Here is a 27129-nt window from a genome sequence, read left to right as displayed (position 1 = left end):
TTTTTTCAATTTAATATTATAAATTGGATTATTTATGTATTATAATTGCGTAATTTTTATTATTTCATAACTTTGATTTATTAACTTGAAAGTGGATCATAATATAGAATTATCTCTTTTAATATCAGATCCTAAGAAAGAAACGCAAATGTTTAAGGAACTAAAATTGTTTAAATAATTTTAGAATTAAAAATGTTTATAGTCTAAAATTATAATTTATCACGTCTTAAATTGATATATTTTAATCCTAAACCTTAAAATGATATTAAATGACTCATATTTAAGTTTAAATATGCAACGAAGTCAAAAATAAATTATATCAAAGCTTAAAACAGAAATAAACTTTAATTTAATTTTAAAATTTTAACTAAAAATATATTTAATCTAATGTTATATTTTTTAATAATAAAAACTGAAAATTCATACTTCTACTGGACGATATTTTAGTTACTTTAACTGAAATATACCAAAAATATATTTTAACTTACTAAAATAAAGCTTATAGTTTGAAATAAATATATCTTAGTTTTTCAACAAAAAAAAAAAAGAACTTCCGCTTTTGGCCATTAATTTTTCCAAGGTTTGACCATTGAAATATTCTGTGTCGTTTTGTCGCCGCCATTTTTAACTTGAAAAAAAAACCTTGCTCGCAAACTGCAAACGGAATTCGTTTTACGTTTTTGATAATTAAAAATTGATTCTGATGTTAAGCATGGAGTTTTTTTCCCAATTTTTTGTGCAGCACTTTGTTAATATCATATTTTTAAAGAAATTATTTTCTTTTCAATGAGTTAAAGAAAAATACTTTTAAAATAAAGTTTTATAAGACTTTTGTATTAAATACTTATATATTTTGCGTATTATGCACACACATAACATAATTGTGTTATGTGGCTCAGATCATTGTGATGAAGAGTAGAATTATTAAATCAAATATTTAACTTCGGTTGCTCTCTTTGATGCTAAGAAATGTGGGCAAAAATTCAGCTTTCTCGCAAGTGAACTCTCTCATTACTGTATGTGGTTTATTTCTTCCTCCACCCCGTAATTCCTTCTTTCACACCCCTAATATTTTTAAAATATCCATTTTAGCCTTTTTGTTTTAAAATATCTATCGGTGTCTCCAATGTCCTTATTTGTGAGTAGGGATGTCAACGGGACGGGTAGGGTACGGGTAGTAGCTCCCCGTATCCTATCCGCTGGATAAATATTTGTCTCGTATCCATATCCGTCGGGTATCCATTATGCGGGTACTCGTCTATTTTTTTCATATTTGCGGGTATTCACGGGTATCCGCGGGTATTTACAAAAATATTTTAAAAAAGGTTAATTTAACCATAATTAGTGCTTAGATCAACAAGTCCCCTTTCTCCGATTGATTCTTGAAAAATAAACAAATAAAAAATCACTACCAATTTATATGGTAGTTTATTTTGAATAAAGTATTAAAGAAATTACTAACTTCATCAATGTCCACCTCTTGCAACATTATATAAAGTTTCATGTTGTCCAATTTTACTCTAGAAGAGCCTTAAAACATAAGAAGTTCAGTAAAAATTTCTAACAATCACTTAATTAAAATAAAATATCTAAGTAAAAGTATTAATTTCATTACCTTCCATGTTGGTCCATAACCAGTCTTAGAGACACATTAATACCTCCACAGTATATGGAAGTAATTTATTCATTTGTGGGATAAGAATCTGATCACCATTATTAGATGAAGACTCATAATGTTGTTTGCTAATATATATATATATATATATATATATATATATATATATATATATATATATATATATTTATATATATATATATATATATATATATATATATATATAAGGTAAAGTTTAGCGGGTACGGGTATCCACGGGTACGGATACTATGATACCCGTACCTGCCCCGTTAACATGCGGGTATAAAAAATATCCATACCCGCGGGTAGCGGGTATCCATTTTTAATATCCATTTCCTACCCGTTGCGGGTTTTATCCACGGATACTCGCGGGTACGGATTTTTTTGACATCCCTATTTGTGAGTTCTTTCTTTATACACATTGAATTTTTGACAGAGTATTGTTGGAGATAAAGGTTTTATAAGTATTAAAGTTAGTTAACTCTTTTAAATATATTTTTATTTTGTTTTTTAAAGAATTTGAGCAATTGTGGAGGTGACATTTGATTTTTTTAATTATTTCAAATTATGTAATCTAAAAAATTCCTATATTGAATGATCCATAATACAGTGAAGTTACATATCATATAATGTAGAGGCAATTATAGTATTATGGATTGCACAATATATTGACTTTCCCGATTGTTTAATTCAAGAGCAGAAGCCCCACTAAAAGAATCTATAATCTTAATTTTAATTTTCAGATTATAGAATTGGCAAGTTATTTCTATAATATCATTTCTAAATTATGTACTCCGAAAATGAATTATATGGTTAATTTAGTTGACCTTTTTTATACCTCATAAAGGTGCGGGAATAAATAGTAGGAGTGCAAGAAGAAGAAGGAGCCTATACATGAATATTGTTTCATGATCAACCTGAAAAAAAGAAGTTTATTATTATTTATTTGGAGTTTTTTAGATGTGAAAATAAGTTGGATTAAATGTAAAATTAAAATTCGCTGGTGTCTGAAATTTCAATAGATTTTAATTCTCAAGTTTTAAAAATAATAAATATAATCATTCTAATTTAATCACGTTAAATTTTTTGACATGTTATATATATTTTTCAATTGATATTAAATTGAGCATATGTTAAATAATATAAACAAATTTCGAGAAAAAGACAAATTTTAATTTTAGTTAAAATTTAGAATTTAAAAACATATTGAATCTAGATAAGAGAAAACCTGGTAACATGTGATCTATCAAGTTTAGTCTGAATTGATTCTTTTAGTAAAATGTCAAAGTTTAGACTTTATATATATACATATTATATATATATATATATATATATATATATATATATATATATATATATATATATATATATATATATATATATATATATATATATATATATATGAGTTTCCTTTATGTCGAACAAAAAGTAGAATAACAATGAAACAAGTGAGTTTGTTTATAGTATTTTCGTCTTATATGTAAAGTTCATGTTAATTATCATTTTTCAATACTCAATGAGTAAGAAATTAGTATCAACACTTATACCTGTACCTATATGAATATTAATGTTAAAAAGGGTATATCTTTTATTTTCTTCCATGCTAAATAACAATAAAAAAATTATGATGTCATAAATGTTAAGTAAATTATAAGAAAAAATAATAAACGATCAAAACAAAGATGGATTGGATATAAATATCTACATCTTCATCCGTGTACTTGATTTACAAAGTCAAATATTACTCACGCTTATACCCGTGTTTGATTAATTTAGATATTTTTTATCAAAATCGAGAAAAATTTGAATAATATTTATATATGTAATTTATTTATTATCTTTAACGGAAAAACAAATTGTCATAATTTCATTTTATCTGTTCATTTGATCACAACATCCCAAGAAATATTTATTACAAAGTAACATGTTCTCAATGATGTGATGGTTCACGAGCATTCTTTCAACATTATTGAAGATGAGGTTTGGATTTTGACCTTTCAATAAGCAAATTCTAGTTTTCTAATAAAGAAAGTAATAAAATAATGAGAGTTTATTATCAAGAAAAAAAATTGAATACGTTCCTGAAAATTATCGGCGAGATTAATAATTTATATCTAGTTATTATTTGAGTATATGTAACGTCCCATTTAATTAATAAACTAAATTAAAAAAAAAAACATAACATAGAATAATATATTAGCGCAGTTCTGAAGTACAAATACAATTTCGTATAGTAACTAAGACACACCACAATGTCAAAAGAAAACATAGAGGAACAACGACAAAGTTTTCAAAAGGGAGCCCACATGCCATACAGTACATGGGTCATTGTCCTAAAAGAATAGCCCAAATTAACACAAGAAGTCCAACCCAAGCAGGCTATGCAGCGGAATCATCTCCTCCTTGTTGACCTCGAGTACCTCTCACATCTGCTCCCATCAATAAATTGATGATCATCGCAAGAGTAGAAGAACAACATACAAGCAATCAAACAAGCAAGGGTAAGCTAGAGTAGAAAACAAATTATCATGCAGTCACATACTATTACCAAATCCAAGCAGCATTTATATATCATCCAAACATGTTATGACTTTCTCAAGCAATACACTAGACTCTAACTCGACTCATCCGGATACATATAACCTGGTCGGATTCAGCGGATGCTTGCACTTGTGGTGGATAAGGTACTGTTTTCGCAAGAATGGCAGAAATGAGAGGGGTTAGGCTGCCTTAGGGGCTTTGGACACCCTATGGGCCAGTCCTTAGGCCCAACAGGTAGGGCTAGGCCCCTTTAAATTTTAGGGCAGAAAAAGATGGTTTTACAGTATACACGAACATTTTACCTTAGAACATGTTTGAGCTTCATAAGGTCTATACTCCAAGACATAAATGAGTTTGTGGATAGAAAAAGGAAAAAGAAAAAAAGGAGTTGTATTATTATTGTCTTATAAAAAAATTATAAAGTTAAAGTATGTAGTTTTTATTTGAAAATGCCTTAAAACCAAAGGAAAGAAGAACATTTAAAACACATTGTTTTCATACTATGTTATAATTTTTTAAATATGAATGATAGTATCTTAGTAGGTGATAATAGTGTAATAATGTTATTAAGTTAATATATAAAATAAATTTATATTTATTAAAAATGAAGTGAAATGTTAAAAATAAAGTGAAATGAATAAAAAAATTAATTGTTGATGAATAAAAAAAAGAAAAACAGTTTTATAGAAAATAGATAAAAATAACCATTATTTTTAAAAAATTTAATAAATAATTATATTATAAAGGGTATAATTGGTATTATGAAATGTGAACACAAAAGAAGAAATCCTCTTTATATATTGTTATAGATTTACCGCTAAAACGAGGTCTCGTCCTTAGCAATAAACAAGTTCCACTAACTTAATAAGTTTATTTTTCCAAGTTTCCAAAGTAGATTTGTGTTTATCCCTTCTACCAAATAAGTTATTAGTAAAAGAAATACTAATTATTGAAAAATTACTTAAAATTTCACTTCATACATTTTTACCCTTTTATTTTGAATTAGGAAATTAATATTATTTTAAAAAATAATAATAAATTTATATTTCGATATAATTCATTTAATTTTTTTTGTTAAGATCATGCAACCCAAATTTATTTGCTATGTTATTTGAATTGTACTTTAAAATTAATTTTTTTATCTAAAGTTATATTTTAAAATTATTTTATTTAAAAATAAAATATAAAATAGTAATAGAACCTTGGCTCTGATTCCAATTGTTAAGATCGAACACTTATCCCTAGGTCAAAAGCTATAGCTATTAGTCAGGGCGCAACCCTTCTACTTAAGAGTGTAACAGCCCAAGCATCATGATTCGATTGTGACACGACCACTTGATGTCACATGACAATTGATGTCACCTAGAGATGGCAAATAAACCCGTCCCTGTGGGTATTGCCCGAACTCGTTCCCGTTTTGACGGGGAATCCCCTGCATTGATTGAGTATGGGTATGTGTATCAGAAATCCCCGACTTTTTCAATTGGGTATGGGGATGGGTATGGGGATGTACATATCCCTGTCATAATATCCGTCCCCGTTTAAATTATTAAAATATTCGCAATTAATTAATTAAATATATATATATATATATATATTATTTTTTATTTCTTCTAATTTTTTGGTTTGTCATGAAACTCATTCGCATCTCAATTATATTTTCAACTTATCATAACTTTAATGTAATTTTGTTACAAAGATGTATGTCAATTAAAAAAAATTTATGTCTCACATTTGAATATTTTTATTATTTTTTAATATTTTTATTTATTATATATTTTTCTTTTACATGACAATGTTTAATACTCTCAATTTAAGTATTTAATAGCACAAACCTTTTGTTTACTAGGTAATATAAAAAAATTCTTTACTTATTATTATTAGTTTTTGTTTCATTTGAAAAACTCTTTTATTTCGCTAAAACAATTTTTGTTATTTCTCAACCATTAAGTATATATGTTGATATTTGAAAAGTTTTCTTACATCTCTGAGATATTTTTCAACTTATCATACTCTTAATTATACATTTCTTTTTCTTTGTGCGATTTCTTTCAATAGTCTCTCAAATTGTTTGTAAACATTTGTTAATTTTTTAATATTTTTATTTGTTGTTTATTTTTATTATGTAGAATATTATTTTGATATATTTTATCTAATTATTTTTTATTTTCTAACTCATTATCAATCATACTGTAATTTTTTCACTATAATTGTATAAATAATTTTTATTTACTACAATATAAAAATTTAATGTAATTGTCATGAATATTTTTTTATCACCATCCAACATAATTGAAATTCAAAAGATACAAGATCTATGTTAAAATTTTATTATTATAATTATTATTTGTTCTTTGTATCATTTTGATCAAGTAATGTATTATAACTTTTATTAGTGTATAAAAAAGAGATTCATTAGAATTTAAAAGATTGAAGTAAACAAACATTTAAAATATATTTTGATTTGAATATTTTTTTCCTTTTATATTTTTTAAAATATATTTTTAAATTTTATCAACTAGGTTTCATTAATGTTTGCAAATTTAATAAATGTGTTGATTCTCATGAAATTTTATTTGATATTATAATCTAAAATGTAAACAATTATAATTTATTTTAAACTTTTATTATGATTATTATTTGTTCTTTGTATCATTTTGATCAAATAATGATTTATAACTTTTATTAGTGTATAAAAAAAAAGATTCATTAGAATTTAAAATATCAAAGTAAACAAACATTTAAAATATATTTTAATTTGAATATTTTTTTCTTTTATATTTTTAAAAAAATATTTTTAAATTTTATCAATTAGGTTTCATTAATGTTTGCAAATTTAATAAATGTGTTGGTTCTCATGAAATTTTATTTGGTATTATAATCTAAAATGTAAACAATTATAATTCATTTTAAAATTTTATTATGATTATTATTTGTTTTTTGTATCATTTTGATCAAATGATGTATTATAACTTTTATTAGTGTATAAAAAAAAGATTCATTAGAATTTAAAAGATTGAAAACAAACATTTAAAATATATTTTAATTTGAATATTTGTTTTCCTTTTATATTTTTAAAAAAATATTTTTAAATTTTATCAACTAGGTTTCATTAATGTTTGTAAATTTAATAAATGTGTTGGTTCTCATGAAATATTATTTGATATTATAATCTAAAATGTAAACAATTATATTTTTTTTTAAACTTTTATTATGATTATTATTTGTTTTTTGTATCATTTTGATCAAATGATGTATTATAACTTTTATTAATGTATAAAAAAGAGATTCATTAGAATTTAAAAGATTGAAGTAAACAAACATTTAAAATATATTTTAATTTGAATATTTTTTTCCTTTGATATTTTTTAAAATATATTTTTAAATTTTATCAACTATGTTTCATTAATATTTGCAAATTTAATAATTGTTTTGGTTCTCATGAAATTTTATTTGGTATTATAATCTAAAATGTAAACAATTATAATTTATTTTAAAGTATTTGATATCGAAGAAACAACTATCCTTCTAATATTGAATATTTGATAATATTATGTTTCCTTTACCATAATTTTTTATTATTTTATAAAAATTAATTAAAATTAATATTGAAGTAGTAAGAAAATAGGTATGGGTATGGGTACGAGATTATACCCGTTACCCGGTGAAGATGAGGATGAGACAAAAGTTTGATACCCGTTGAGTTTAGGTATGAGAATGAATTTTTTTTACGGGGATGAGTATGGGATAGCGAAACTCGTACCTGCCCCGTTGTCATCCCTAATGTCACCTACAACAATCTTCCAAAATTATATATATATATATATATATATATATATATATATATATATATATATATATATATATATATATTAAATAAAGATTATAACAAGTCAAAAATCAAGTCAAACTTTATATTTTTAACCATGGTCGGATTTAGATATAATAGAGTGGTGATTTATTCATGTCAGTACTTTTTTCCTACATTTACTCTGCAATCATTTAATTTAATAGTTTATTAGAAAAAAGTTAAAATACTCCTTTGGTTCATGTTTTTGTTGAAAAATCTCAAATAGGTCCTAAGATTTTTTTTAGTCTCAATTAGGTCCATAAACAATTAGGCCCATTCCGTTAGTACAGAGTTAACGGTATTAAAGATGTGCCACGTGTCAGCTCCACATTTTTTTGAATTTTTTTTGAATTTTTTGAATTTTTTTTTAAATTTTTTTAAATTTTTTGAATTTTTTTTTTGAAAATTATTCATGCCACGTGTCACGTCAGTATTGTGCCACGTGTCAAGTCAGTAAGGTGACACGTGTCAAATCATTGTCTGAATCTCAAGTTGGTCCATATATTTGTTATTTTTATTACATTTCAGTCCATTTCTTTTAAATTTTTTAAATATATATTTTAACTTTTTACAAAATTGTTTTAAAATTTTATATTTAAATTTATAAAATTGTTAATTTTAAACCAACTCTAACATTTGTATATAAATTATTTAAAACAATTTTGTAACAAGTTAAAATAAATATTTTAAAATTTTAAAACAAAATATAAAATAAACTTAATATTATTAAAATGTTTAATAAAAATATCATTATAAAATTTATATAAAATTTAAATTTGATCTCAATTTGGAAATGATGAAATTGAAAATTAAAAAAAAAAGTGGACTGAAATATAATTAAAATAACAAATATATGGACCAAATTGAGATTCAAACAATGACTTGACACGTGTCACCTTACTGACTTGACACGTGACACAATATTGATATGACACGTGGCATGAATAATTTTCAAAAAAAAATTAAAAAATTAAAAAAAAAATTAAAAAAATTAAAAAAAAAATAAAAAAAAATAAAAAAATTAAGAAAATGAGAAGCTGACACGTGGCATATCTTTAACACCGTTAACTCTATATTAACGGAATAGGCCTAATTGTTACACATTTTCAAAAATATGGACCTAATTGAGACTAAAAAAAAATCTTAGGACTTATTTGAGATTTTTCAATAAAAACATGGACGAATGAAGTATTTTAACCTTAGAAAAAAAATATTTATAATAAAACATTTGGGATAATTTAACCTTTTTATAAGATCATTTAAAGAAAACACAAAAAATATCATTACAAAATCATTTACAAAAAAAATACAAGAAGATATCATAAAGGTTAAGTTTCTACATCTTCACATCTATAGTCCCTCTCAATGCAGATATTTGTGATGCAACTTTATATTGATTGTTCTGCCGTAACATGTTAATGATATCTTCATTCCAGCCTCAATCAACATTAATTCACTTCTCTATTGTGTTGTGGTGTCCTGAATTAAATTGAGAAATGTTTATTATAATGACTTTAAGTAGATATCCTAGATTAACTCAAAAAAAAAACTTCAAACTTAAATTACAATTTTAAACATTAAATTGAATATTGGTACTAATCACTCTAAGAAAGTTATGTTCATTTCCTACACACTTTAAACTACTTAACAAGAAAAAACAAATATTTGACACTTTCTTCACTTGTTGTGCATAACTAAAAAAAAATATTATCTAGTGTACCATATCTATTAAGTTGTCCTTTGTTATCACTTTATCAATAATATATATATATATAATAATTATGATGGTATCAAGATATATCTTTCATATATAATAAATAAATATTTATCTTACTTCTGAACACATACGTTAAGTCATTAATTTAGTTTGTCTTATCAATTCAATTAATAATTAATGACCCAATATCCTATGCAAATTGATCCCTAGTGGAAGAAGTACCCGGTATAACAACACATATGTGTGTGTTATATTATAATATTAATTATTTAAATTTATTAGATATTTGATCAAAATTGTTTGCATTGACATGTATTTAATAAATAAAGTACAATAATTTATTTGACAAATGGGTATAAACTACTATTTATTAATTTTTAAATATTCTTGACGATAGTTTCAACCTTTCACAAATTTATGACATGATGCATAACTGTTTGTGATCAAATGACAGTAAATTCTGTACTGCTAATACATAACGTTATACTTGACAGCATACAAAGGACGTTATACTTGACAGCATACAAAGGAACGTATCTAGGTCTATGTATTTAAAAATAATTATATTTTATAAATTTTCATGAAAAGATGAGTAATTTTTATTTGAAGTATTCTAATTCTAAAATCTTTTCTTTGGATATTCTACCAGATTGAGAAAAAGTATTTCTCATATATAAATTCTTTGGCGTCTCCAAATGTTGGATGGGTTACAGAAAATATTAATGGTGTAACTTGTAGAAGTTCTAATCTTAATTTGTGCTTATATTGTTAGAGATAATATAAATTAATATATTGATAATTTTTCTGAGACACAAATTTCTTTATGTAAAACTATAGTTATTTCACGAGTTGACTTTAGATATATTTGATTATAAAATATTTTGCACAATTATGTAAAACTTTTTTTTCTTTTTTAAATAATTATGTAAATAAACTGACTTCTATAGAGAAAATAAAATTACTCACAAATGATATGATATTATGACATTACTCCTACCAGTTACTTTTAATAATAAACATACATCTCACCACCATGAATTCAAATACATGTATACTATGAATCGAAAAATCATACCATAAATAAAAAAAATGTGTTATAATTTAGTATATTTTGAAATATAATCATTACAAATTTTTTAAAAAAGGAAATGCAGATTTCTTTTTTAGGAGTCGTAATAACTATTTTGATGCATCCATATAACCTTCAATAAAGCTAAGTGCATAAGTTGGATGGTAACATATGAATATAAAATGAACATCCCTCACTGACTTTGTATGACTAAACATCATTCAACGGTTTCTAAAACAATCTTCTTTAAAGAAAACTGTATATTAATGATATAACAAGTAACAAATTAATTCCAAATGGCGAATGAAAAGTGTTATGATATAGATTATACATGAGCTGACATGATTCCCCCAAGATTCCATTACATGTTAAATTATTATAAGAGAATGAGAAAGAAGAGGTCAAGGGGGAAGCAAACATCAGTATCTAACAGGTGAACCTGGTTCATGCACTACGCAATAAAATGTGTGGGCCAATTGCAGCCACCTAATTAATATTTCACAAAATGAAATAACCTCAAAAAATTAGTTGTCACCTAAAGAGAATATAAAACTTATTACGATGGAAAAATATGGATGAATGGAAAGAAAATATCCTTTAGTTCTCTATTTACATGATTCAAACTCATCATCATTCACCATGTCAGAGTATACTACAATCTTCGTACCTCGTCTCCTTTCTGTATTGCCTTATTTGGTTGAAAGTTGCAGAAAATGCAAGAAAGATGAATTTCTGAAATAACATCCAATTTCCATCTGGCACCTCTGCCTGCCATTGATGCATGACCAAAAACACTGATTGACAACGAAACAGAAATTAATACATAACTTTCTTACAGAAGCATAGAGACATTTAGATGAAATATAAATATCCCGTTTACAGTTTGCTATTTATAGAAATGAAACTCAATCCAAAATTACTTAGCGTGCAAATCCAAAATTCAGTAATAAAAGGAATATAACATACCATCTTGGGTTCAAAATGAATCATCGTCAATTTGAAAATAATTTGCAGACTCGTTGTTCTCTGCTTGAAGAAATTTTTGAGGAGTTTGATTGTTCAAGGCATGAACTGCTCTGATGCAAGGACCTCCTTTTTTTTCTTCTTGTTTGATATAAAAGGTCTTCAGTGTCTAAAACGTATGAAACCTAAGATGCAGCATGTTCCCAGGAAAAAACAAATAATGGAAATTCAGAATCACAGTATGGACATATCAAATGGATGGTATTAACAAGATGAGCAAAAACAAAAAAGTATTTAGAAGGATTCAGGCAAGAAATGTAGTATCTATAAAACTTGCAAATGTAAATTATGGAATACCTTAGACGAATTGCAAGCTATCTTACACTCCAGTCCATTGACAATTTGTAGTCCATCCATGGTCTGGCTTGAAAATTCATCACCACTGCCATTCTTGCGCTTATTCCTGCAAAAGTAAAGACACCAAAATAAATACAAATGTTATCTGAGCATTGGCATGCTACGGAGCCCACAATTCTTATTCATCAAATACCTCTTCAAGTAAATTCCAGACTTCTCCTTTTTGTCTGGGACAACAGATAGGAAGTCATTGTGCAGATAGGCCGAAAAATTAGGGTCCATTGACACAGTAGTCACTTCGGGTTTATCAAATCCATAGTCCATCAGTTGAATAGACAATTGGGTAGGTGAAGGTGACTGCAATGGATATGAAATAAAACTAAGATATAGAACATACAAAAACTCTGACGAAAATTTCACTACAAAGTTCAATGCAATACATACAAAAAAACATAACATAAAGAAGCTGAACCGAGTTGATATAGAAACCTACACATTCAATACGATATATGTTCTCATCATGAAGAAGAACACGAGCATTTTCATGACAAACTAAATCAACAAATCTCCCAGGTTTTCTTGATTTTTCGTATGCATATAGTTGAAGCAGCTTGCTATCCATCTCATCAGCGGCAACAGCTTGAAGCTGAAAGAAAAGGGAATATTTTTCAGGATTATAAAGAGCAGGGAATGGCATGGTAAAGGGAGAGAAAGTAGGTTTTTACACGTACCTGTTTAACAAGTTTATATATCAACTTATCCAATGTGAATAAGACATATGATTGAGTTCCAATAATAGCTCGACAGTCATCCTCAAATTTTGTACTATCAGAAGAACCATCCAGTAAATTGTAAAGGGCGTTTAAAAACCTGTAGAAAAAAAGTCACCATCATTCTTCGCATACATAATTAAATCTTCAAACTAATAATAATGGTGTAACATTATTGTATATTTACCTACCTGCCATATTGATCAGTAGAGTCTGTATCATTTGAAGCCCTCCACTTCCTTTCAGAAGACGATGAGTTAACCTTTGCAGAGCGTATCCTCTCATACAATGTCTTCCAGAAGTAGCAAGTAAATGCAGGATAAGAAATATAAAATAAGGTATGAGTGAAACCACTGGTTAATCTGCGACCATAACCTTAAATATATACAAATGCTAAAGAAAACAAAAACATTAGTACCTGATGAAGTCTAAATAGCACATAAAAGGAATCATTTCCATAAAAGACTCGACCAATCCTTTCTTTCTCATGCAATGTCGGAGGAACATATTTTGCCAGAGGCTTTACATTGACAAGAAAGCGTTCTGAATATGGCAATGAGGCACAATCCCCTTCAACATCATTGGCATCAGCCATTCCTTCCGCCTCACCTTCACTCTCAGCCTTGTCATCATGATCATGACCCCCATCCTCCTCACGTTCTCGAGAACACTCCTCACCATCAGCAGACTCTGTGCCAGAAATATCTCCATTTTCTGAAGCATTTTCACTATCCTCCAATGATCTATGGGGACTTTCTTCTCCTTCATCATCAGCATCATTTTCTCCTCCTGCTTCACCACGAACTACTTCCCCATGTCTGTTTTGGTATGGTCGGGAAATGTTACTATCCTTTCCTTTATGAACTGCATCCGAACTGGTATGTCCATAAACTGCAAAGTTATCCTCTTCAAAGTCTCCATTAGGTGATAACTCACCCTCTTCTCTTTCACATCTGAAGTGTCCCACTGATTCTTCCCGATGTCTGTGAACTTTAGAGTCCTCAATGATGGCCCCATTTGTTGATGTAACTGGTCGTGCAGAATCAGCACCCTAAGTCAGCACAAAAATAGAAAATAAGGATATTATTCCCACTAGTTTGCACTGTACATTCCAATACAATATGCAGAATGCAGATTGTTTAACAAAAACGAGTCTGAGAAGACAAGCAATGAAGGAAGAATTGAAGAACATTGACCACAGACTAATTTTCCTTTAGGCTTAAGTTCCAACAGTTATGGGTCTTAAAATGACATCAGCACATTAACACCCAATCTTCAGTTGCATGTAGACACAATCTCTGTCTTGGCGTCATGATATGAAATCAAATTAAAAGAAAAAAAAATGAGATGCAACTGAGGCTATTATGAGTTACTGACACCATCATCCGTAACCTAATCTTCAGTTGCATGTTCACAAATCTCTGTCTTGGTGTCATGATATGAAATCAAATTAAAAGAAAAAAAAATTGAGATGCAACTCAGGCTATTATGAGTTATTGAGACCTTCATCCGTATGGTGACTACTGAGGCCCAAGAACTCAAGTAGAAAGGAAATGGTGTTCTTGATACTCCTTTTCAGAAAGTCAACAATCTATAGCTTAACATTTAAGTCTAAAAAAATTAAAAATAAAAATTCATAGAGGAAAGATAATTTACACTAATCAAATCACAAAGCATCCAAATGCTACAAGAATATTTGGGCCACCTTGCTTTTAAGAAAATCATCTTCAGTAATGCAAAAAGATAAAAAGTCATAGAACAAACCAGTATGCAATAAAAGAGAGGCTCCAGCTCAATAAGCTAAGTAACTTTAATTGCTAGTTAAGTGCAAGGCAAAATGTCAATCAGACGGGTGCCAAATAAAAGGAGAAACAAAGCCATTTCATCCATATAAAGACATCACATGTACTTCCAAATACAAACAAGAAATGTTTATTTGCACTGATTTTATTTTCTTACTTGAAATTAGAAGTAAAGACATAATAAAGAGAATGCCATCAGTAAACTAGAAACTGTGACAACACTGAATATTTAAGGTATTTCACTTCATTTAACTGGTTTGTTACTTGAGCAAAAGTCTACATTAAAAGTGAATCAAAATTAATCCTCTTCAGAAGAATAATTTCCATATCCATTTTGAATTGAAAATGGACTTAAATAAGCTGAACGGGAAGTTAAGACATACCTCTAATGAAGCTAAACCAACTCCTCCTACTGAAGATATATTAGCAGGTCTTAATGGAGTAGCAGCAAGTCCTTGCAGAAAGAAGAGGTATCTCAGAGTTCGATTCATCATCAATAATCAACAAGGATCATGAATTTGAGATAAATATCACTGATATAAAAGGGCCAAGACTACTTAGCTAAATATTGTACAAAATTAAAAACACCCATAATAAAGTAATATTCAGAAGTCACAGCCTTCAAACACACATGTCAATATCAACAAAATTCAAAGAGTAATTAGTCCTCTAAAGCCTTTCCAATAACTAAGAATGCACAAACAGAAATTTTGTGTTATTCATTTAGTAGATTCTGCTGCTGGTTTCTTGACATGTTTCCATAGGATACTTTATTTGTTAATGAAACTCTTATAAAATTATTATTATTATTATTATTATTATTATTATTATTATTATTATTATTATTATATGAAGATGTAACCGGTATTAAGATAAACAGTACGACAAGAATCAAGTAGAGTGATCATTCTTGAATCAAGTTGTCAACCTGTTGCCTTATCCACATTTGTACTTCTATTATTTTGCTCCACAGCCGAGGATAGTGAGACATCAGCATTCACCAACCGTTCAGTGGAATGATCTTGCTTATTGGCTCTTGATACTTCATCAGGAATAGATGCATCTATATTCATTTTACCCTGCTGCGTATTACTCCCTAAGGCTCCAGTCTTTTGTGCAAAGCTGTCCGAATCAAGATGATTATCCTTTTTAACCTTAGCATGTCCACTTGGTTGCCATTGTTTGCAGGAATGAGATTGCTCAAATGGAAAGTTTTCATCCCCATTTCTATTTATGTTTAAATTCTTAGGATTGATTACAGGACTACCATCACCAGCAACAACTTCAGTGCCACTTTTGGCAGAATTGTTCCTATCCTTGACAACATCCTCTGGACCTTGAGATCGAGACGGGACTCCAAACACAGGTTCTAAAAATGTTGTCCAAATCTTCATAGCTTTATCCAACTGTTCAGTTGTACACATTTCTCCACAAGAATATTTTATGAGTTGATACAGATCTTCATGGATCTCTGGATCAGGATACACAAATTCCAAGTGAGGAATAATTGGCTGTCTGTTTCCAGCAGCAATTGCAAGAAGAACATCATCTTCTTTTCTTTTCTTCTCACTAATTTCTTTGATTTCAGCCAGTAAGACTGCAAAATGTACATCCGAAAGCAAGGAGTTAAGAGTTAGACCTCATAAGAATAAAAAACTCTTGTAACATAACCACTACATATTTCACAGTTGAAGTTTCACTGCACTTGAACAAAAATAAGCCACTTATACATATTTCACAGTTGAAGTTCCACTGCGCTTGAACAAAAATAAGCCAATTATTTTTGAGCAAACATAATTTATACAATCAAAGCAAATGCATGTCCTGGCACATATTATCTCATAAAATTGCTTTCAGACAAAGGCACAAGGCAAGAAAAGGGGTAGACAAACACGTGGAAGAAAATTGAATGAAGACATCACATGGTTAACCTTTTTGAAGCCATAAGAAATAATTTATTTGAACATTGAAAAAAGAAACTCAAATTCCACGTTCTTGTTGGGCAATGTAATCCTATGAAGCTCGGGCATGCCTCTCAAATGTTGTGTCCCTTTATTTGACACGTATCAAACACCGACATGCGTACAACACTCGCACGACATGTATCAGTGAAATGTCAAATTCAAAAGACATTTCTTTTTGTCTCTAACATAATTTTGACATGGTTCCAACACAATGTTAACAAAAAAAAAATACAATGATTTTCTAAAAACCCATAAACATATAGGCTTATTCTCTAAGTTTCTATTATGATTATAGAAATAAGGAAAAAATCCTGAATGATCACAAATATTTAAATTACATATGTATTACTGAAAATGTTTTTATTTAATCTTTATATAATGTGGAATTTTTTTTAGAGTTATTAATCTATCTTTAAATGAATCTCAACTAAAATGTCTTTTTCAATGATGATGATCAACAAGGGGATGAAATGTCTTCAATGAATTATATCCTCTTTTCACTTTTGGGATGTAGATACATGGATTACATTTATTTTTGAATTAGGTGACAATATATTTAGATTATTATATTGGACTAAGTTTGTCTATAGATGATTTTGAACATATAAATATTGGTTGTTAATTTAATTAATTCATAATGATCTAATATACATATATGTGTCCTCGTGTCCCACATTTTGGAGACTATAAGTGTTGAAGTGTTCATGTGTCATTTTGTGTCCCGTGTTTGTGTCAGTATCCATGCTACATAGATGTAATCTTTTACCTTTAGCGCTCAAGCTCTTAGTATCCTGCTGCTTAAAGTAAAAACTACGATGATCAAGTGATTTGTGGTAGTTCTTTGCATATATTTCAGCCCAAACTTTATTAAAATCAGCACGACACCTTGCCCACTCATCCTGTTTCTGCTTCAAGCGGGTTAATATGACTGGCAAAGCTAAAGATGCATTCTTCTTTAGCACATCCATTACATCAAGCCCGTGATCACCATATAGTCTTTCTATGCATCTAAGATTTAGAGCTAAAGGAAAACAACAAAAAGTTATATTAGAACATGGAAAACATCAAGTTGTACAATATATATGTACTTCGACAAATTTGATCAAACGGAAAGCAAATAACCTGTCAAGTGCTCCTCAATACGAATTGGACTGTCTCCTTTAATTATATTAGCATTAATCTTTTCTAAGAGTTCTTCAACACGCTTAGTTGCCACATTTACAGACTCTAACAACATGTCAAGTTCAAACCTGCCAGCATAAGTTCAAATAATATCAGCCAGTACAAGCCAAAGATAACCTATAGAAATCAATCTCTGAACATTCTACTGACGTCAAAACTAACCAAAAAGTAGAAATAAGATCATAACTAATAAAATATAAACTGACGGTAAGCTCAAACCTGTCATCTTCACATCTAAACAAACTCTCCTCATACTGATTTTTGCGCATATGTTTAAAGGAATAGTCCTCACTACCCGAAGTAACAGAAACCCAGTAATCATTCAACACCTCTGCACCAAGTTCTGTTCTCTGGCTGGCTGGCGGTATTAGGTACTGTAATTGAGCACAAAATAGTACATATATAAATACAATCGGAAAACTAGAGATTTCATTAAGAGTTAGAACATGATACAAAGAAAGAGAGTAAAGCAACTATACATTTTTGGGTAGAAGGCGATAACTAGGGGTGCATTGTTCACAGTTGGAAAGATCCAGCTCACTTATAGGCTTTCCTGAATACTTATCTTTGCTGCCATATTGAAACATCTTAGGAGCAGAAACATCCTTGTTAGCAATTGCATTGGATTTGTCCCTTTCTCTACGATCCCTTTCTTTCATCCCATCATCCCTATCACGATCCCTGTCCTCTAGCTTCATTGGTTTAGGTCCATGTCCTTCATGCCAAAAGGATTCTGATGAACAAATAGCAGTCAGATTTTTTAGGCCATAACAAGAACTAAAAATGTTCATGTGGGCTCATGCAGTATAAAAAATAAAAGGGGGGCCGGCCTATCACTAGATATCAGAAAAATAGAAAACATGTTACTTACTTTTTTTAGAAGACCAGCTAGGAATCCTTCTGCATGAAAGTCTTGATTAGAAAGAGTAAGACGAAAATGTAGATTTGGTAGAAATTGAAAATTTAATTTGAAGTTGAACATTACCATTCTTTTCACATTGAGACAAAAATTCATCAAATCCATCCATAAGGTCTGCATGTTTTCCCAGCAAATTGCTCACCTAGAAGAATAAGACACTAGAAGTTAGCAATTATACAAAATAAAAGCCCTATAAAAACATAAAAGACAGTCACATCAAGCTAATAATGATACTAAAGTGAATTGAGTGACCTAAACTATCATCAATAAAAGATAAGTTACTTCACTATTATTTAACAATTCTTATACAAATTTACTCTTTACAGATTCTCAACATGGAGGATTTTGGAGCTTGAGTGTATTTGGAAATATCTTTCTAAAACAGATGAATAATATGTTTTGTCAATGGAAAATGCAGTTAAGTAGCAAATTATAAACCTAAAGTAATCTGTGACAATGAAAATTAATCCTCTTTGATGATGGGTATGGAGTTGCCCCCAAATTGTCTGAATATATTCCAAGCAGACATATGACAAAGATACACAATAGCAGAAAGTAAAAAGCATAGTTCTTCTTTGTTTAGAAAAGAATCACAATTAAGTCTATGTAAAGATCAATGGTTGTTTAAGAAATATGAAACATGGACACCTCTCTTGTAGTGTTGTGTACCGACACCTCCCAACACTTCTTTAAGAGTATCAAACGCTTTTGATTAGGTGTCCAACTAAAAAAAAAGACTTTGTAGGATTCTTTCCATTCGCCTATAACCAATTTTTCATTACCATTACCATAGTTCACCGTCAAATTATTTATTAAAGGTCAATGTTCAATGCCAACCAAATTAAATTCAACAGTACTGAATTTGGTAAAATTAGAAAAGAAACTATTAGAAGCAGTGTACAAGCCATACCAATGATTGCAATTCATGACGGGCAATTATTTCCTTGCAGTAGATGTTTAGGCACTTCAAAAATTCCTGGTAATCCTCGGGATTTGGTAATTTCTCCTTCACTTTGTCAAGGTAACCAATCACTGGACTATACATACCTGAGAATGACAAAGTTTTAACTAATAAAATGAATTGTAAAAGGAAAATAAAGGAATAAAATACTACAGAACAAATAATTGAACAGTAACATTGGACAAAGGATTTTTCTTCTTATAAGTAAAACATGAAAAAGATATTACAATTTACATAGCCTAAAAGACTTGATATTAAATTTAAAATACATAGCATATCTGAATCGTAGATAATCCAATCAACAACGACATCATATTTTTCTACATTATATCATTATAAATGGCAGTAAATAAAGGCATTTTTTTATTAGATATTTACTTTTCAGGTGTTATTCATTTTCTTATTTTTTATATCACATTTTAGTATTTTTCCATTGATACAACCTTCATTAAAGTTCATAAAATATGTTTGAGAAGGTAAGAACATTTCTAAATTTAAAATAAAAAGCATTGACTTACGCACTTTTCAAAGAACTTTTATCCTCACATGCATATGAGACAGGGTGCATGCCAAAATTTTCATCAGTATCATGCATCGGTTCAGCGCCAGAATCTTCAGCCCTACAAGCAGATTTCCGCTTGTGAGATAAATTTTCCCTACTACCATCGTGATCATAATCTCTGTCATCCCTTTCCCGCTGTCTCCTGTCTTTCTCTTCTCTACTTTCTTTTTCCTTCTCCCCACGCCTCCTCTGATCCTTATCAGCCTTGATCAAACCTCTGTCAAGTTCTGGATCAGGATGGTCAGCACTGAAGTCACGATCACCTTGTGAAGCAATGTTCCTCTCTCTCTGGCACAAATATAAGTTATATGTCAACTTTATGACCAACTATAAAGTCACATGGACAAAGGCTTTCAAAGAGATAAACCTTTTCAACATGCATTTGCCTCACTGTTGGCATCGCAGAGCTCCTATCACGAAGCAGAGGATTTCGAGTAGAAGCATAGTGATTAAAGGCTGTTCCTGAAGTATCAGGAAGAAAATGCGTAAACTCCTCAAGAAGATCTGCATGGTCCTGGAAAAGTGCAGCAACCTGGAGAAATCCAATATATGATTAAAATGAGTGTCTAAAGGGGAGAGAAACAAAACAAAAAACAAATTTTCCAAAGTGCAACTTGATAAAATAATAGGCATAGACAATAGACAGCACAGACCTCCTCGTAAACCTCAGTGATAGACTTAGTTTCCTTTCTATACATATTTAATATGTCTAGAAATGACTTATAAACACTGTCATTGCTTTGAAAGCGAGTCTGCATGAGAAGAAATCAAGCAATCAGATTCAATAGTTAAGCTATCCATATAATCAGATTCAATCAGATTCACAATGTTTTTACCTTAATCTTGCCCACAAAACTTATGGCTTCTGCAAATTCAACAGGCTTCTTTTGGGGAGGTTGTTCATCCTCCAATGGAAGTGTAATTTCATATCCCTTTGGCAAGAAGGTGTTAAATCCTAAAATGAGATCTTTGTGCCCTTTAAACAGATCCTTCACTCTTGCTATGACACCAGTTGTATCAATTCTACAAAATTAAGAAAAGAGAAACAAACCAATTTCAGCTCGCAGATACTAGATCCTCACTCCCAAGAAAATATAACAAACAAAGCAAATGACAAATTTTGGAGTTGGGAGAATGTAGTACAACATGATCAAACCTTTGAGCCTTGAAATCCTTCATGACTTCCAGAAAGTCATCATACTTTTCTCTCTTATCTTGAAACATATCCTTTACAGCCTTGAGATATGCCAAGGCATCATTTGTGGTTAGTCTCTGACCACCACCACTCATCATCTGTGGTTGCCCCGAGCTTCATTACATAAAATTTCAAAAAATTATTTGAGACCATTGGAGAAGTTGATGAAAGAGTATATAGCACATTATAACACCATTCAATGTAGAATGTGACAGAAGGGTAGACGACCTACTATGACACGATTGAATCTCAAATGCAATCAGATATTATAAATTGCACTTACTAGAGAAGCTGCTTTGGTTTTACAAGAATTTTCTCCTATTATTTTTTTTAATTCTCTATATCTTGTTAAAGCCTGTGTGATATTTTATTCACAATGTAGAAAACTAAAGAGAATCTAACCCGTATAAGTTTCAATACACAAAAATTAGCTTGATAAATAATGCAGATAACTCGAGACATTATAGAATAATCTTTCAATTAAGACTGATTCACCAAGTCAAACCTAAAAAGAAAAGAAAAATAACAGACAAACAATTGAACCTTCACCCGACACTAACCTTGCAGAGCAGGTGACAAATAGCAAATAACGATAGTAGTGCAATAAAAGTGAAGATACAACTGTTTCATCAAAGCAAAAAATGGAAATTCAAACAAGAAATTGAAGACAAAGGAAAATAAATTGAACTTACGGTTCTCCTCTAGAAGACACCATAGGCCGTTTATGTTGTGGACTCATGTAAGCATCATCCCTTGACCTCTTCATTCCTATGAATAACAATAATAAATAAAATCATCAGAGAAAAAACGTAAAACAATATGCTTTCAAACTCACACATATTGAAAATCGTAGAAACCCAACTTTCACATTCGAACAAAAGGAAACTGCATGAAGCAGATCTAACCGTAGGGAATTCACAAAGGCACGAAACACAAGCAAGATTTCCAGCCCCGAATTGCACACAGATCACCCCCGCAGAGCCCAATCCTTTCAAAGAAAAACAAGAAAGCAAAATTTGCATTACTTCAATGAAAAGCAAACGTGGCGATAATTTGCAGCACAGAGAGAGGGTTCAAACAAAAATTTACAGAGTGATTCTGAAGTGCACGAACTGCAGAGTCCTCCGCGACAGGCTTTTCAACAAACACACGGCGCACACAAAATGATAGATAGATAAGAAAAACGTAAAGAAAAAAAAATTGAAAATTAAAAAAAAAATATTGAATCTTCCAGTAACAGAGAGAGGGAAGAATCACAACCTCAGACGATAAGCGAGAACACAAACCTTCAGCAGCTGAGTTTCTCACTTCGAAAAAATTGAAAAAGAAAAAATTTTCCCTTTATTTTTCTGGGTCAAGAAACAGAATGTGGAGAAAGAATGAATAACATACAAAGGGTGAAGGTGAGAGAGTTCACAATGTGATATATACGTATATTTATATGGGATGAGAATGGGATATAACATAACACAAAAACACTCCCCAAACCAAATATTAGCGAACTATATATTTTGGCTGTGGTGGCAAACCGTATTTTTACGCAAAAAAGGAAGGCTCTTTATATTTTATTTTATTTTTCATTTATACAATTTTTCTACGTCACCAATCAAATTTTCATAAAAGATTAACGCCGTATTAGTATTTCACTTTGGAGAAAATAAACAAAATCATCCAATAAAAGCCAAGACATGAATTATTTAAACGTAAATAATATCTTTGTACCAGGTTTATTTCTTTTTTAAATATTTGTTCTCTTTTTGTTTTTGTTAACTTTTCTGATATTGTGAATTTAAACTAGGGCTAAACAAAAATCTGAAATTGGCAATTTTTGGCCATGGGATTGGCGGTGACACAGAGGGGTAATTAGGTTACTTACCACAAAAATAATACTGTGGGTGCCGGTTGCAAATTAGGTTTATAGGTTTTGGGGATTAGGGTTTATTCGCGGTGCGATTCAGTGAATCGTTTGGCTGTGGAAGTAATTTCACGGATCTAGTTTTACTTATATGTGGAAACAATCTTTTATTATTTCCGATGATTTCGGTTGTTGACAAATGGATAAAATATATTTTTTAACTTTCTCAAATACTGTAAAAATAGTTTAAATGTATTTTTAGTTCTACAATTATGCTTTGATCGGTTTTTTTTTTCCTTAAAAAAATATTTCATAATTCCTGATAATTTTTCAACACATCATTGATTATATCCACCGTCAAAGATAACAAATTTAACCCGTTGCATAATTTAATAAAATATATTTTAAATTATAAAAAGTAATACAAATATTAAAATGTAATTTAATTCAGTAACATATTTATTATTTAATATAAGTAAAATGATTTCGTATATTTTTTTCATAAATTTTTTTCGCATTCAATTTAAAAGTTTATTTCATGAGGATTTAGAAAATGGGTAAGAGTAGGAAATAGACTTTATAAAATGAACACTTGAATATTTTATTATTAAATAGAGTTATGTATAAATAGAATTTTATTAAAAACAAGTTCATTTTATAAAGAGTCATATTTCTCTGACATTTTTTTAGAATCTCTCTACCTCTCTAAATTTATGACTCCACCTCTCATCTTTTTCAAGATTCAAGTGTACCAATGTATTTTAGTGGTTTAGGCAATATATCAAATTAATCTCAAATAGAGTAAGTTCAATTTCTATCCTATTCTAGAGTCAATTTTTGATTTGGATGCATGTGGACTATTTGGTTTTACATGTGGCCTTGGGAAGTTATTTAGAAATCCATGTTCTATTATGATCTTAAGGATGTACTTGGATCATTAATCTAAGCTCTCTTTGTGTTTTTAAAGCATCCTTTGGAAAGTAGAACTTAAAAGCAACTTGAAGTTAGGAAACCCGAAAGAGGTAAGGGAAGCTAATTTTGATATCTATACTCTTGATTCATATTACTTAACTACTTGTTTGGTATTTGTGATTTAAGTGTTGAATTGATGAATTACATATGCGAATTAGAATTGTTGTTAGTACATGATAGAACTTGATTTTTAGATGTTGATTTGTGACTTGGACATCCAATGGAAAATGAGTATTCGAGTTTGAGTAATGGATGCTAATGGGTGCTTGTTAGAATTAATTTGGTATTTTACTAAGGTGTTTCATGAAGCATAAAGGTGCCATTGCAGTGAATTACACATACTAAAATGCACATTTCCACGGTTATCTATTGTGGTGCTAGGCGGTGAGGGGAGGGCACTGGGTTGCTTTCAAAAATCAAGACATAGAGCTCCGAGGGACAACGTGTCAAACATTACTTTAGCATCGTTGGACGCTCACTTTATATTAAGCACCAAGGGTCCATAGCGTTAGGCGCTAGTTGAGCACCATTAGGCGCTCATCTTCTAGTGAGCTTTAGGGTCCCCAACATTGGGCGCTAGTACATTATTGTTGGGCACTCACTTGATAGTGAGCTCCTGAGTTAAGAGTGTTGGGTGCCCTTCCAACACTACGAGGCAATAACCTGTTTTGTGTAGTATTTTTTTGTTTTTGCTACTTTCGTTGTGGTTATGCTTATTATCGTAATGTTAGTGGTGATTTAAGATAAATATGAATGGAATGATGAGACAATTATTCCTAGGGTGGAAATACTACAATGTGTTGGTTTTGTGTGTATTGTATTGACGAAGATGACTAAAAGGAGATCATCTTAACTATACTAGTAATTGGATTCGTATAGATGAAGATAACCATTGGTGAAAGTTGAGGGAGGTTCATATATAGAGTGTCAACAACATTCAAACTTGTGAGATATATAATTTACTCTATCATGCTTTGTGGATCGGAAGAAGCCCAAACATGTTATAGTTATAGCTCTTGAAAAGCATAGTGATTGATGCGTGATTTCAAGATGCTAGTCAATACACCAATCCTCTAGAGGATTTATATATGGTTATTGATGTATGAATGGAAATACTATAGTGAGTTGGTTTGCGTGTGGTGAATTGACATCGAGGAATGAAATGAGATTATCTTAACTCTACTAGTAATTGGATTCATATGAATGAAGATAACTAGTGGTAAGAGTCTATGGAGGTTCATATCTAAAATGTTAGTAGTAGTCAAACTCGTGAGATATAGAATTTACCCTGTCATGCTCAATGGATTAGGAGAAGCCCAAACATATTATAGTTATAGCTCCTGAGAAGAAGGAATGATTGACCAATGGCATGTGCATGATCTTAGGGTGTTAGTCATGGATTTTATACTTCAGGCCACTCTTTTATGTTATTGCCTAAAATGATTTTTATTGTAGTGTTCAATGGTGAATCTTTATCAATAATTTTGGAGAGCCAGAATAATACAACAAAATTTATATATGTAATCACTCTCACTAATAAAACAAAAACAAATAATTGGATCATTATCATCATGTCTCAATATAGGTAAAGAAATTAAATTTGTGTTGTTTTCATTTTCACATATAACTTTTCTTTTATCGCTTTTAATCTAAATATATACTTTTATTCTTCGTAAGTATACTTATTTAGAAAAAACTAAAAAATCTAATTAAATATTCAATGACGTAATTATTAAAAGGAAAATATATTATAATCAAGTCACAATTAAAATAAACATATAATAATTAATTTTTTCTTTTATATTCATAAAAAATTACTATACAAAAGACTTATGAGATAAAAAAAATATGAAACTAATATTTTAGAATTAAGTAAGACAAAAGAAATTTACCTATATTTCTTCATGGTGAAGGAAGAAAAAAGTGAAAAGATGAAAAAGAAACAGTAAATAAATAAAGAAGCAATGACAGAAAAAAGTAAATCAACTAATATTGCATCTTCTCTTTTATATATATATATAAACTAATTTTGAAAATTATCAAACTAATTTTGAAAATGCCAAAATTTAAGTATAAAAAAATTGGGTTAAGTATATTTTTTGTTTCTTAACTTTCAATGAAAATGGTAATTAGTTTCTTTTTGAAACTTTGACCTAATTTAGTCTCTCAACTGTATAAATGCGTAAATTTGGTCATTATAACCAAATTTTATTCAGTTTAATTGACGTTTCAAACTTATTTTAGGATAGCATTTAAATTATTTACATCGTTTGATATATTTCTGCTTCAATATTAGTTGAGAAACACGTTTGAAACCTAAAAAAATTAACAAAATTTGGTTAGAATGACTAAATTCACATTTTTTGAAAGATGAGGGACTAAATTGGTCCAAAGTTTCAAAAATTGATTAATTCCAATCTTCATCGAAAGTCAAGAGACCAAAAACATATTTAACCCTCTAAAGAAATAAAATAACATTTTTATAAATCTTTAGTCCAATAAAGCTTCGTTCATGATAGTGTCAATACACCACTTATCTAGAGGAGGTGTATGTGTTTATGGTTATTGATTTATGAATGAGTTGTGAGAGCATATGTTTATATGTTTGATGGAATGATGTGAGAAATGTTTACAGTTATTTTTTTCTGAATTTATAACATATTCTCTTTTATTTAAAAATTGTAAGTTTTGAATTATCTTTAGCGTGTGTTGTATGTGTGGTGTTGATAAAATCACGTAATTGTCTCTTAACAGTAATTTTAAGGTTTAATTATATTTTTGGTTCCCATTTTTGGGTCAAAATCTCAATTTGGT

The 27129-nt window shown here is 29.4% G+C and overlaps 1 protein-coding gene across 1 annotated transcript; it reads right to left on the bottom strand.

Moving 5' to 3' along the window:
- Positions 1-11099: 11099 nt before the first annotated feature.
- LOC114177714 (paired amphipathic helix protein Sin3-like 4) lies at positions 11100-22952 on the bottom strand. The gene is made up of 26 exons (XM_028063190.1): positions 22749-22952; positions 22578-22622; positions 22394-22476; positions 22181-22256; positions 21450-21602; positions 21130-21316; positions 20947-21045; positions 20661-20825; positions 20254-20581; positions 19681-19817; positions 18837-18912; positions 18719-18751; positions 18331-18584; positions 18071-18225; positions 17792-17919; positions 17436-17690; positions 15634-16302; positions 15089-15159; positions 13322-13954; positions 13095-13195; positions 12865-13003; positions 12627-12779; positions 12327-12490; positions 12134-12239; positions 11780-11961; positions 11100-11607 (listed from the first exon to the last, which is right to left on the bottom strand). Exons 4-25 carry the CDS (start codon positions 22252-22254, stop codon positions 11806-11808), a joined length of 4236 nt encoding a protein of 1411 aa, XP_027918991.1. The 5' UTR covers positions 22255-22256; positions 22394-22476; positions 22578-22622; positions 22749-22952; the 3' UTR covers positions 11100-11607; positions 11780-11805.
- Between the last annotated feature and the right edge of the window lie 4177 nt (positions 22953-27129).

Source organism: Vigna unguiculata, chromosome 3 (assembly GCF_004118075.2).
Source record: "Vigna unguiculata cultivar IT97K-499-35 chromosome 3, ASM411807v1, whole genome shotgun sequence".
Taxonomy (NCBI): domain Eukaryota; kingdom Viridiplantae; phylum Streptophyta; class Magnoliopsida; order Fabales; family Fabaceae; genus Vigna; species Vigna unguiculata.
This window is presented reverse-complemented; position numbering and strand designations above follow the sequence as displayed.